This window comes from Mastigoproctus giganteus, chromosome 10 (assembly GCF_048544385.1).
Source record: "Mastigoproctus giganteus isolate SK-2022 chromosome 10, ASM4854438v1, whole genome shotgun sequence".
Taxonomy (NCBI): domain Eukaryota; kingdom Metazoa; phylum Arthropoda; class Arachnida; order Uropygi; family Thelyphonidae; genus Mastigoproctus; species Mastigoproctus giganteus.
Genome location: NC_143584.1, coordinates 12,444,804 through 12,459,559, shown reverse-complemented (window position 1 = coordinate 12,459,559; position 14,756 = coordinate 12,444,804). Strand labels below are relative to the sequence as shown.

Genomic DNA, 14,756 nt, shown 5'->3' with positions numbered 1-14,756 from the left:
AATATCCCAGTTTGTCTGAAACGTAAAATAATGAATCAATGTATACTCCCCACCATGACTTATGGAAGTGAAACTTGGGCACTCACCAAAAGAATGGAAGAGAAGCTAAGAACTACACAGCGAAGAATGGAATGAATTATATTGGGAATCAGACTGTTAGATAAGAAGAGAAACACATGGATTAGGCAGCAAACTCAAGTAAAGGACATTCTTATCAAAACTAAAGAACTAAAATGGTCTTGGGCAGGACACATAGCTCGAAGACATGATGACAGATGGACTAAGAAAATAACAGAATGGTACCCAAGAGGAGCTAGAAGAAAACCTGGAAGACAAAGGCGGAGATGGATAGATGAAATTCATGAGGTTTTGAGTAGTAAATGGATGGCCAGTGCTCAAAACAGAAAGAACTGGAAAGTTGCTGGAGAGGCCTTCATCCTGCAGTGGATTGAAAATGGCTGATGATGATGATGATCTGAAAGCCTCCTAGAAAGTTACCAATAGGCTCGGTCCAGTGTACTAACTAGCGGCCAGCCTGCAAATACCGTTTTAGAGCTGTACCCTCGAAATGTAAGGAAGATTGGATCTCGCCACGATGTCCATCATAACCTCAAAAGTCATCAACATACTGTATGATGGGGAAGGGTTGACCAGAACTTAGCTCTGGAGACTAAACATGGGTTCCACCATTTCAAGCTTCCAATAAGCAATGTGGTGATATTGCACCGGTTGATGAGAGTCATCTACCACCTAGTACTGCCTGGTAACACAGAGGGGCGCCATTACTCCATGTGGTGTGGGTGCCACACCTCGACCCCTGCTTATATTGGTTCACACCTGGGTGTTCCCCCACCGTGTTATACCCAGGATTACTAACAGTCCCACCATCGTGAAGGTGCAAACAGAGGATTTGGCTGTCACAGACCATCCGGACTTTGCCGAAATTGGGTCCACTTGACTTGAGTGTCACCCGAATATCAGTTCCATCAGCGTTTTAGTCACCCAGGTAGCAAGTACAACCTGTCTGGCATATCTGAGAGAATGTCTGGGACAACCTCAAAGACCATAGAAAATGCTTAGACTTAGTTTCATGCTCCTCAAACCAAGACTGGCCACATTTGGTGTGTGTACATTGGAGTATTATCATCTTGAAATATGACATCATTTATAGGAAACAATGTTTGCACCATGGAATGAATCTGGTCACTCAGCATATCAAGATAATCAGTGGCAGTAATTCACTAATTCAGATTGATAACAGGACCTAAAGAATATGAAGATATTGCTGAACAAACTATTCTTGATCCTCCAAGTTTGACAGTTGAAACAAGAAAGCGCACATGATATGCTTCCTTTGGCATTCACCAAATGTCAACTCTTTCCAACATTGGAAAATGTGAATGATGATTCATCTAAAAATATGACAAGTTTTGTGCATCTTATACCACTGCATTCTCTTTTTAACATTACCAGAGTGGCTTGGCAATAGTGGCTCTGCAATAAATTTAAGTTTCATAAAGTTCTTGCCAAAATGTTTTGCTAAAAATTGTTGAAACACATTAAGTTTCGTCACCAATACTCCTGCTAATCACGCATGATTTGACCTCTTTGGAATTCAGTCAGATTAGTCATTTTCAGTGTCAATTTCCTGCCACAATTAGTCTTATCAGATTTTGTTTTTCCATACTTGGTCAATACAGACATCCCTTTCAATACAGTTGCTCTGGATACATTAAACAAATCAGCAGTTTCGTCACCAATACCCCTGCTAAACACACATGATTTGACCTCTTTGGAATTCAGTCAGATTGGTCATTTTTTTCACATAACTTTTTATATCACCTACAGATAAACATCAGATTTTATCATATTTTCTTCACAGTATTACCTGCAAGAAACTAAAAAAAAAAAAAAAAGTTATCAGTGCTTGTTCATAAATATGTCATATGGCCATCACAAAAACTGTTTTTCTTTTTTTTAAGTAAACCCCAAACACGAGAGGTATTAGAACCTATAGTACTTAGTACCGTGCTTGGATTGGAGGTTGACAAGATGAAAGAAGGTATTTGTTGACATTGGACTTGAACTTCTGTAGACTGTAATTTTCAGAAAATACGTATGAAGGAAGGTTGTTTCAGAAAACGGCAGTTGAATGAATAAACAAGGAAGATGAAAAGTTGGTTCTGTGAGTTTGAAGTTGGACAGTAAATGGATGTTGGCAGCACGTGTTCGGACTGTTTTGAAAGAGAGAGCGGGAATTATAGAAGCCACTGTTCAGAAGAACAGTGCCCACAGAAATATCTGTAGAAGAGGCATGCAGCAGAAACAGTATGTCTATGAAACAGCAAGTGGAGAGACTCTGTTAGAGATGAATCATTAATTAACCTAACTGCCCTCTTCTGAACGGAATCAAGAAGCCTGAGAGAGGTTTTGGGGCACCACCCCAGATGTGGGAAAAATATTCCATGGTAGGGCAGATTTGCGATTTGTACGGAGTGAACAGCTGTTTGGAAGAAAAGTAACGCCAAGAGCAAAAGAGAAAACCAAGTTTTTTAGCTGCAGAGGAAGCAATATTTGTAATGTGCTTGTGCCAAGAGAGATTAGAAGTCAGGGTAATCCCCAAAAGAGATATATCATTTTGCCTAGAAATCGGAGTGCCACCAAAGATAAGCATAGGAGGAGAAGAATCCTTTTTGCAAGATATAAGACAAGACTGAGTTTTAGAAGGATTAAAATCAACTAAGTTGTCTTTGCCCCACTGGAGAATTACCTGGATATTGGCATTTAAGGAATTGGTAGCAGATTTTCGATAAGTTGAAGCTGATTGAGCAGGGCAAGGTTTCTCAAAATGGAAAGTGGAATGCAATGTGCTATCATCGGCAAAACTATGGATAGGATTTCCAGTCAATGGAAGAAGATCATTAATATACAAGAGGAAAAGAGTGGGGGAAATAACTGAACCTTCGGGGACACCAGCATTAGTGGAGAAGTTAGAAGACAAAGAGCCATCTACCATCACTCTCAGTGAGCAATCAGAGAGAAAACTAGATAACCAATTACAAAAAACAGTTGGCAAACCATAAGATGGAAGCTTCTTTAGAAGACCTTTTTGCCAAACACGATCAAAAGTCTTTGGGATGTTAAGAGTCAACTGCTTGTGTTTCACCGAACTTTTCCATTGATTTAGTCCATAAATGGGTAACCTAAGCCAGAATATCACCAGTGGATCAACACTGACGAAATCCATACTGGCGATCGTTGATCAGATGGAAGGTTTCTAGGTAGTTTAAGAGTTAGCAATTAATTGATTTCTCCATTACTTTAGATAGAGTAGAAGTAATGGCAGTGGGACCATAATTGGAACAGAGTAATAGAGGGGCAAATCCCTCTATTAGTTTTATCTCAGGTGTTTCCATTATTTTGTCCACCCCTATATTTATAATAAATAAAATCAGCATGATTGACAGCTATATTTCAAACTGAAAAGAAATTACACAATTTAATTCCTTGAACTGACTAAATATATCTGATTTGACCTACTTATACAAAGGGTACTGGAAAGTTTTGCAATATGACGCAACAATGAATCACAGGAAGCTGCTTGTTGCTGCATGATGAGACTTGTTCATACGTGCATAGCAGCCGCCGCGCCAAGTCGATGGGCTCAGTTATTCATTAGTAGTGAGAGTGTAAAGTGCTTGCGATGGCATCGTGGTCACGAAATGAGATAAGGACAGTTTTGCGGTATAATTTCCTGCGTGGTTTAACCATAGACCAGTGCTTAGAAGAAATGACTCTTGCACTAGATGATGATTGTCCACATTGTACAACGATATTCAGGTGGTATAGAGAATTCCAAAGGGGAAATTTCACTCTGGAGGATTCTGAGAGGCCGGGAAGGCCACGAACGTCAGTTACGGAGGAAAACGTTACTGCTGTGAGGAAAATGCTTGACGAAAACAGGCGAGTGACCTACTAACAGATAGAGGATACTTTGGGCCTAAATGCACCAGCAATTCGTTCGATTCTGCAAGGTCATTTGCACGTGAAGAAACTTTGTTCTCTCTAGGTGCCGCATCAACTGACTGAAGAGCAGATGACACGACGTGTGACTTGGTGCCAGGAGATGTTAAAAAAGTTTGATAAGGGACAATCTCGGTATGTGAACAACATCGTGACAGGTGACGAGACTTGGCTGTACTATTACGATCTGCCGACCAAGGCTCAAAACAAAGTTTGGGTCTTTGATGATGACGACACACCCGTAATTGTCAGAAAATCCCGATCTGTAAAAAAGAAAATGATAGCTGTATTTTTCAAATCGAGTGGAATTGTGGAACGTGCCGTTTTGGACACGCAGAAGACAGTCACAGCTAAGTGGTATACTGAACAATGCCTGCCTAAAGTCATTGGATCTATGAAGAACCTGCGGCCAAAGTCAAGAATGGACACCTGGTACCTCCATCACGATAATGCTGCAGCTCACAGCACCAAAGCCTGCACCGAATATTTGACCACGACAGGACTGAAACTTCTCGAGCACCCTCCCTACAGTCCAGACCTTGCTCCCTGCGACTTTGCACTGTTCCCGCATGTGAAAATGAAGCTAAAAGGGAGGCGGTTTTCCAGTGATGAGGACCTTCTACGGGCTTGGGACAACGAGTGTGCTTTACTGCCTAGTGAAACTTGGCAGAACTGGTTTCAAGATTGGTTTCGGAGGATGGAGAGGTGTATTGAATGTAGAGGAAATTACTTTTAAAAAATTAAATAAACAAAGCTGTATTGCAAAACTTTCCTAGTACCCTTTGTATATATTCATATCAATAGTAAAATGGCATATTTTAATAAATCAGTAATACCACAAGTACATGCAATTCCCCACAAATTAATATACACAATTTCTGCATGAGGCATGTAACACTTTTTGCCCATTTCTCTTTTCTCAGAGAAATAAAATTCTTAGACTAAACTCCATTATTTGGGTACCACTTGTCTCTGTGCAGTGGATGTGGTCATAGAAAGGAGTGATTATATGGTCGAGTTCTGTGATTGGGTGATTATTGTGAAGGTGTTTTCTTTTCGACTGTTTTGTGTTTTTGAAGGGGGGGAAGAGTGCTTAGTTTAGGTAAGGTGTTTATCCCCCATCCAACTGTTTTAAAATCGGAAAATGAGTTCCCAATTTAAAAACAGCAGCAAGTGGGGCAAAAACACCCTAGGGATATCAACCGAGGGGGACAGTGGGTGGGGAAAGCAGGGGCATCTGCAATCACTGCTTTTTTCCTATTCATTCGTCAAAATATGGACTAGTACCCAAGATATGGATTTTTACCAATTCTTAAATTCAGAGTTCTGAATATGAACCCTGTTTTTGATGAATTTTCTGATTTTCAATAAAAAGAAAAGCAGCTCAAGTTGGAAAGTCCTCCCCAGAGTTACTTGGGCATAACTTTGTAATTGTATCTGTAACATTTTAGAAAAATAGACCTGTAAATAAATATTACTATAAGTATTCCTCAATGAGATATCCTCCCAAAATCAACAGGCATTCCTAGACTGCAACAAAGTAAAATAGGTAATAAAAAAAAAAAAAAAAAAAATTAAATTCACAAAACAAGACAATTGCACTGGTTTGTTTATTATTCAGTTATAAGTCATATATTAGGACAGATACAATATTACTTGATGACAGAATCTACATTTATAAATATTTTATATTGTAAAGAATGGTCAATAATTACGTATTAACTTTTTAAAAAAAATCACTGTACAGAAAATTTATAAACCATAATAAATTAAATTGTTTATTGTCACAAAATTGTATTAACTTCATTAAGGAAAGCCACTTTTAAAGTTTCAGAGCTGATAAATAAACATTTTCCTTTGATTCACACTGTACCTTTCTATCATTGCAAGGAAATACCACTAACCAGTGGTGGAAAAAAAAAAAAAAAAATACTAACACTTTATTCGTATTAACGAGCATAAAATTTTATTTCTTGTTAGTGTTTATATCTTATCATTAGTGAGTGTTGCCATTATAAATCTGTAGTTTATAAAATTTATTATCATATAGCAAAAGTACTCCGTATAACAGAATACTAATGAAACATTTACAATACTAAATGTATATAATAAATAAAAGCTCAGTAAAAAATCATACAAAATAATGGGGTTTCTTCACGTTAATACCGTATTCTGATAAAGCAGGCATCAGATCTTCCATGGTTAAAGTATATCGTTTGTCTTTAATCGTCTTTTTACTCTGACCAGCACCTCTCATTCTGCAATGTTGTAATGCATCATTAGCTATGTCCGATATAAATTTTTGCGAAGTTAAAGATATTAAACGCACAATTCTTGGATCTGAGGCTTCGAACCCAGCAGAATTCAAATAATATGCTGTAACAGCATCCGGAATCGTAGGACTATAATCTTCCAACTGTAGCAAAAAGTCTGATAAAGGCTGACCAGCTCTTTTTGTCTGGGTTGTTTGTCCACTATTAGCTGTTCCCATCGAACTAGAAGTAGTACTACTCACAATATTTGAAGAAGTAACAGAATCGCTTACATTACTTGAGCCATTATTACCTAATGTGCCAGATGTGGAATTAACGGATGCAACAGTTGTAATATCGCCTAGTGTGTGCGACATAACTTTTCGAGATATATAATCAGTAGCTACAACTATGAAGAAACACTGAACAAAAATAATATAGTATTGCTATAAATAACTGTTATTTTAATTTACCACAGTCATAAAAGCTAATACAAATCTCAAAATACGTTAAAACAACAAGCACTATACCATACCTCAACCTAACCCTGCTCTAGCTTGATGATATACGTTAGAAAAGCTGAAATTATATTTAGGCCTAACATTTGAACCAATCAGCATGCAACTATTGGTATTACGTCCTATTCATAAATTATTATCTATTAAATAAACCAAACGTGCCAGTTAATAATTTGTGTCACCTACTGGCCTTCTTAACGACTTCCATATCCTATTAAGTTAATAAAACACATGAAAGAAAGAAAACAAATGATTCATAATAAATCACTGTAACATGATGTCGTTTATTAGTTCAGTATAATATCACCAGGGGAAAACAAAACGTTTTCCTTTTTTTTTTTTTTTTTTTTTTTGGCGACTTGTGGCTGTTTCCTTTTATTCCAGTTATCGTGTAACCGCACCAAATACCGCAGTGTATTTCGTGCGGCTACAAAGAAAATGTAATTTAATCATAATACAAAAAATGAAAAGAAATCTAATAATACAAAACCGACAAGAGCACCATAATACAAATTTGGAAAACTCAGGAGATAAAGCAGTAGGGTTGTCACATTTTAAAATCCGAAGAGGAGTTAGTATCCGCCTTTCATAATCTAGAAAGAAGAACACTAAGCCTCTCGGAATGCACTATGAAGTTTTCGACAAATAACATAATAATTATCTGTTTCTTTAAATTTGTAACTATAATAGTTTAAAAAAGTGTAATTTAAGTGAATAAGATGCGTTTTTATTCGGTTTGTCTTTGTCAAAGTCATCCTTCAATATCGCACCTGAAAAATAAGCAACGGGCGTAATGTTGACCTGAGCTGTTCGTTTTTATGCAAGTTTAAGAATTAATACAATCATCATTGACAAAGAGGCCTCCGTAGCCGGCAGTGCAGTAGCACACGCTCTTTGAATATATCGGGGTTCAAGCCGCTGACTGCTAAATACGGTCGATCTGCCAATCGCACTGACTGCTAAATACGGTCGATCTGCCAATCGCACTGGACCAGCGTGGCAGATTTGGTCCATTTCCCTCAACATGAATTGTTGAGGAGGCTTCCATCCTGCAGTGGGTTGATAATGGCTGCAGTATTTTTTTTTTTTTTTTTACAAAACTCTGTAGCCCAGCCCACGATTATGAGTACAATGCACAGAGCAAAAAGGAAACGTACACACTGCAATCTTCCAGAAAATTTTTATACTTTTGGTAAAGAAGGACTTACTTTATAACTACAAGTGTCCAATGAAGTTCGTCATTTTAACACTTACAGTTAATTAAGAACAAAAAAAATCATTTATTAAAAGGCAGACATTTCATCCGTAATTGCAGCTTAAGTACATCATGGACAATATTTCTACTAATAGCTGTCTACCAGAAATATTTCTACATTTCTGGTAGAAAGCTGGTGGCTGAGTTCTACTCTTCAAGGCATTCATGAGCTCCACTAACAAAGAAGTCTGCATACTCTTACCGTAATTTTGCATTACAGTTCATCTCAAAGATGTTCAACTGAGTTGGGGTTGGCGATGCATGCAGACTACTGCAATGTTCCCATGTATTCTCTTAAATCCGTTGCTTCATTGGACCATGATAAACTTTTGGCATCCCCATTTTTAGTTATTATTATTATTATTTCTTTTAGGCCTTGCTTCTGAAATCTTCGGAAATTAGGTGACAGAGTATTTAATATCCTTCTACTGCCTGACTTGCCTCCTAGGGGCTAAGTATGGGCAACAGTGGTCCCACTAGGGGCCCAACGGCTAAATGGTCGAAAGAACAACATAACACTACACACCGCTAACACACATTACACTTTTTAAACCTCTGGCCATCACAGAGTTCTGTGATACACAAACAGAATACACAACGCAGAGATGGGGGATACCTCTGGGGCCGTTAGACATCGAACACTTTAAACTTTACCGCCTCATGTGTCAATGCATATGCAAAATACCTATTCAATTTTTCGGCAATCTGAGCAAGGTCACCAACAGTTATCCAATTAAACATCAAGTGGCTCAATATGATTCAATGCCTTCCTTCTTCTGTTAATATAAGCATAGAAATATTTGCTGCTTTCTTTTCATTCTTTGCCACAGACCTCATAATCTGCCTTAGGTTGCCTAACCTCCTTTGTGACTGCATTGCAGACTAATTTATATCTACCATAGGCTTCTGAATCATCTGTTTATTTATATGCATTTCACGCACTTTTCTTCTCTGCCACTTTTCTCAATAGTTCATCTGACATCCATTAGGTATAAACCTTGAACAGTATTTCTTCGTTCGTATGAAAAGCTTAGTTGCTTCTATGAGTCCCATTTAAAATTTGTTGTTGGTAACATAATCAGTTGGTCCCAACGCATACAATTGAAAACTGTCTGAAACTACTGTAAATATATATATATATATATATTACATTAGAGTCACCCGAAAAGTCATTTTATATACCCATATATGTATTATGTCTGTAAATTGCGTGTTATTTGGTCGATTTTCCTGTTTGGTTGGAAGAAAAATCCGTTTCTGAGGGTGGAACCTTTTATCTACGCCTGAGACCGACTAACTCGGCCACAGAGTGAAAAAAGCTCATAAAAGTTCCTCAAATCATCGACAGATTTCGAACCTTTTCCAACTGGCGTGGCCAGAACGGTGACGATGCCATTGTGCTACACGCGCAGATATGAAACTATTGTAGTCACCCTTACAATAGCAAAAATACCACTGTGCTACCAGTGGTATCATCACCGACCTCCCCACACCGGGTGGAAAAGGCTCGGGTTCGAATCCCGTCGATGACATGAAGAACTTTAATCGGCTTTTCTCACTCTGTGGCTGAGTTAGTCGATCTAAGGCGTATATAGCAAGGTTTTTCCCTCCAGAAATTTGGGTTTTTCGTCAGCAAAACAGGCCAATCGACCAGAGAACACACGCAATTTACAGACACAAATACGGGTTTATGATAGATACCCTTGACAGGAATTATACCTAATTAAACTCTACATTAGTATACAGTGATTTCTGCCACACAGTGGGTCTTTTACCTGTAGATTCTTGACACATGTAGACCCACTGCTGATAACCACATCAAGAGAATTGCTTCCTCTTCGCCCTCGTGGATAGAACAGTTGGTAGAATCACCCTGCTCCTAACACTGGGTGAAAAATATCCGAGTTCTAGTCCCGTCAATGAGGTGAGGAATTTTTTGGGCCTTTTTCACAACGTGGCTGAGTTAGTCGTTCTCAAGCAAGAGTAGCATGGTTTTTCGCCCGGAAACTCAGATTTTTCGTCCAACAAAAAGAAATCGACCACAGAACACATGCAATTTACAGACAGTATACACACGGAGCAATATTGGTCTTAGTTTCCGATGCTCCTAAAACCCTATCACAACGACAGCTTCCTCTTGTTGCCTTTCTAACATGTTGCTATAGAAAACAGTCATCCAGAAAATCTACAAAAGTCTTACTAGTGTGTAAGTGACCAACTCACAAATTCCAGTCAACATCTAGAAGGTTAAAATTCCATTATCACACATTCTGATTTACTGGCGCACTCTGTTTCTCTGTATAGTTGTTTGGTATACTCATCATAGGCTTATAACACATTCCTACACTGAATTTTGTTTTCCCACTGCTTAAATCAATCACCCATGTTGACTGGTTGCACCGACTCAGATTGAATATGCTTCTTAATAAGAGCATAACCTCTCCAGTCCTGTCTGTCCTTCTTGTATACATTGTACTCTCCATATTCAAATTCAGCATCACTTATGTTTGAGTGATACCATTTCTCTGCTATTTCTACAATGTCTGCATTTGATGTAGTGACCAGTATTTCTAATTTATCTTTATACTCCTATCACTGGTGAACATGAACATGTTCTTACTCTTAATTATGAGCTTAACACAGTCCATGCAGTTAGTTTCAGGATGATTCCCAGGACCTTGTTTTCAAGGCTGATGCTCGTTCCAATAGCAGTGCAAGAATCACTTTCATCCCTGCCTGAGGCTATTGTCAATCTATTAGTCAGGCTAGCAGTTATCTAAACCATCTAACACTTCCTCAATAGCATCAGCAAATATTGTTGCGTCCCTTCTGCCCTCATGGTTAGCACTGTTGGTAGGATCGCTGCCCTCCCCACACCGGGTGAAAAAGACTTAAGTCTTTTCCACCCGGAAAAGACTTACGAGAAATCCTTAGCAAAAGATGCTAATAAAAACAGCAAGGATTTCTTTACTTATATAAACTCTAAAAGGAAGGGGATGAATCTGATTGGTCCACTTGACATCGATGGTTCGACTGTTGATGATCCTGCTCAGATAGCAAACAAACTGAATGAGTATTTTGCATCTACATTCACACGTGAGGAATTATTAAGGTTTGAAAATGACAGAAGGTTATCAAATTGTAGCAGGATACTCAATGATTTTGTAATAACTGCGAGCAAAGTGGCAGAGAAATTGTTGAAGTTAAACGTAAGAAAAGCACCTGGGGTGGATGGGATCTATCCAGTTATATTAAAAGAGGCAGCAAAGCAACTAAGCAAACCCTTACCCATAATTATGAGAGCGTCCTTGGACTCAGGGGAGGTTCCCACGGACTGGAGATGTGCAAATGTATCCACAATTCACACAGAGATATCGAAGGGTGACACGAGTAATTACAGACCAGTTAGTTTAACTTCTGTTCCGGGTAAAATAATGGAGTCGTGGTTAAAGATGCATTGCAGGATCATCTAGACAAGACTGCAGCAATAATTCAGACGCAGCATGGGTTTGTTAAGAAAAAGTCTTGTCTGACAAATTTGATAGGATATTATGATGTGGTTAAAAAGGAACTGGATGCAAAAAATCATTTTGATATCATATATTTGGATTTCAGCAAAACTTTTGACACTGTTGCGCATGGAAGACTCTTGTACAAATTGGAGCAGAATGGTATAAAGGGTAAGTTGCTACAATGGATAAAAGGATGGTTAAGTGGGAGAAGACAGAGGGTGGTAATCAATGGGTGCTGCTCTCCTTGGACTAATGTTATTAGTGGGGTCCCACAGGGTTCGGTGTTAGGTCCACTGTTGTTTTGTATATTTATCAATGATATTGATGAAGGTATATCAGCTTAATGTCGAAGTTTGCAGATGATACAAAGGTTAGCAGGGTTGTTAATGACAGTAATGGCAGTGTGCTACTGCAACAGGATCTGGATAATTTGGGCAAATGGGCTAACAAGTGGCAACTGAAGTTTAACCTTGACAAATTCAAAGTACTGCATATGGGTAGAAGTAACCCCAGAGAAACGTACCAACTGTGTGGTACTACACTTAAGGTGGTAGAAAATTAAAAAGACCTGGGAGTAATTGTGCAGGCAGATATGAAGTTTTCTGAGCAATGCAGACAGGCTGCCAGGGCAGGTCATGGGGTTTTGTCAATGATATATAGGAATTTTGCTAGCAGGGAAAAGGAGGTGATTATCCCTCTGTATAAGGCAATGGTCAGGCCACGCCTTGAGTACTGCGCACAGGTCTGGAGGCCTCATTTTAGGAAGGCTGTAGATTTACTTGAGCGTGTACAGAGAAGGGCAACAAGATTGGGGAGGGGAATGAAGGGATCCTCTTATCAAGAGAGGCTTAAGTTCTGCAAATTGCAGTGGCTGAAGACTAGGCACCTGCGCGGTGATCTGATTGAGGTGTATAAGGCCTTGAATAGGTTCAGCACGCTGAATTCTGATGGGATCCTTCCACTTGTTCAGATTACGAACCTAAGGGGCATAAATTCAAATTAAGAAAGGACAGATGTAGAATAGATGTGCGGAAATTTGCCTTTAGCCAGCGGGTGGTTAATTGCTGGAACAAACTTCCATCTGTCGTTGTGGAAGTTGATAGGTTGAATAAATTTAAGTAGGTACTGGACAGGCATTTGGAGGGAATGATGTGATTTTTTTTGGCTGATGCTCGATCTCAGGAGTGGGTAGCATGGTTTTATCCCCGGAAACTGGGGTTTTTCGTCAAACAAACAAACAGAAAATGAACCTCAAAACACATGCAATTTACAGACAGTATACAAGGAGAAATATGACCTTAGTTGCTGATGCTCCTAAAACCCTATTACAACAACAACACTCCTTCAATTTAAGTGTATCCCATTCCTGTAAAAACAGTCTCCCCTGTTAACAAGCACAGACCACAGTAAGAAAATTTCTACCCATGAGCCTTGCACATTCTCTCCAGGACCGAATTGATTGACAAAGCTCTCAGCATGTACTCCCTCCTATCATGTCTATCCACACACATTCAAATTCAACTCTAACTGGCGACTTTTTCCTAACATTGCCGTTAAGTAAGTAAGGCCTATATTTCCAACTCTTAATATCATTAGTGCTAACGTGTACAACACTATATCTTATTATATGTGCTCTACAACATCATCTACTTTTGCCCCTAGCTGACATACCCTGGTCCTATTCCACTTATCCTTCTTGTACAATATATTTCCCGTTTCCCTGACAATATTCACCAGCACATTCTATCCTGGGGATTACCGCTATTTAGGCTGATGCACAAGAGTGAGCTATGACATTGAGTTTGACAGCTTAAAGCTTGATGAATCACCATTTTCATTCCTTCAAGAGCACCTAATTTCTTCACACTATCTGCACCAAACACACAAAGTCCTGTAACACGTCCTGTTCAAGAAAGATCGGCGAACATTGCAAATTTTTTTAGACCGTGAATAGTAGGAGAATCGCCCACTTCGGTTCTCTCCCGAGCCACAGCATTCCCTCCTGCTTTTTGCCAGAGTACTTAAAAAAACTATTGGGTTCCTAACCTGCCGCCAGTGTACTAATGGCTAAATGGTCAGAAGAACAACAGAATATAACAGTACACGATAGCCCACTTCCCACACACTTTTAAATCTCTGGCCTCCAGAGAGTACTGTGATACACAAACAGAGTATACAATGCCGAGATGGGGGAAACCTCTGGTGCCGTCAGACAGCTAACACACTTTACTTTGTGCTCGTTGCTTTTTAGCTCTAATCTGGGGCATGATTTCCGTTTAATTAATCAATTTCAATTCATTTTTTTAATTGACAATACTACAGTAAGCTAAGGGATTCTTAAATGCAGATGCTATCAAGTGTTACATTATACCTTATGCAAAGGGGTGGGCAACCTTTATAAATGGTGGGCCAATTTTTTTTATTTTTTTTTAGCTTTCCACGATTTTTAGGATTATTAAAATAGTGTATAATGAAAAAAATTATCATAAAACTGTTTACCTTGCGTGACCTTGAGTACTGCATACAGATCTGGAGGCCTCATTTTAGGAAGGATGCAACTTGACTTTCTCCAGTTCAACTTTCCTAACAGTGAGATAATTTTCGTTGGTAAATTTAATGTTCATGACTCCAGCTGGCTTCCACTTTCTAGTCACACAGACCCAGCTGAACAAGATGCTGCAGCTTTTGCAATTGCTAATGACCTTGGACAGACTGTTCATTTACCTATCAGAATACCGGACAATCCTAAACCTACAGCCAACACACTTGATCATTTTCTCACAAACAACCTTCTAAGTACACAGTCGAAGTGAGTGGTCCTTTAGGCATCTCAGATCACAACTTGGTGATTCTCTTCTCCAATGAAGATTTATCTCATGGCTATTCCCAACCTCATGTTTTTGTTTATACTCTGGCACGACCACCAGGTCAGTGGAGTTTTCAATAAATCAATCAATACAAATGTTAATCGTATTTAGCAGTCATGGACTTGGACCCCGGTCCACTCAAAGGGCGTGTGCTACTGCACTTGCACTCCTGACCACTCACCTACATGCTGTTTGGCATTACGAGAATGCAAAATGGAATGACCTGCGAGATTTATTTTCTTCCCTTCCTTGGTCTGATTACTGTTTCAAAACTTCTGATGTCAACGTTTACTCAGATCATGTCAGTTAAATTATTCTTTTGGAATAGA

The 14,756-nt window shown here is 38.9% G+C and overlaps 1 protein-coding gene across 1 annotated transcript; it reads right to left on the bottom strand.

Annotated features, from left to right (window-relative positions):
• Positions 1 to 6,034: 6,034 nt before the first annotated feature.
• LOC150078719 (transcription initiation factor TFIID subunit 10-like) lies at positions 6,035 to 7,048 on the bottom strand. Its single transcript, XM_090382427.1, has one exon. It carries the CDS (start codon positions 6,650 to 6,652, stop codon positions 6,155 to 6,157), a length of 498 nt encoding a protein of 165 aa, XP_090238553.1. The 5' UTR covers positions 6,653 to 7,048; the 3' UTR covers positions 6,035 to 6,154.
• Positions 7,049 to 14,756: the final 7,708 nt, after the last annotated feature.

Coding starts and splice junctions, on each gene's coding strand:
- LOC150078719 (XM_090382427.1), bottom strand. CDS start 6,652: ATGTCGCACACACTAGGCGATATTACAACTGTTGCATCCGTTAATTCC.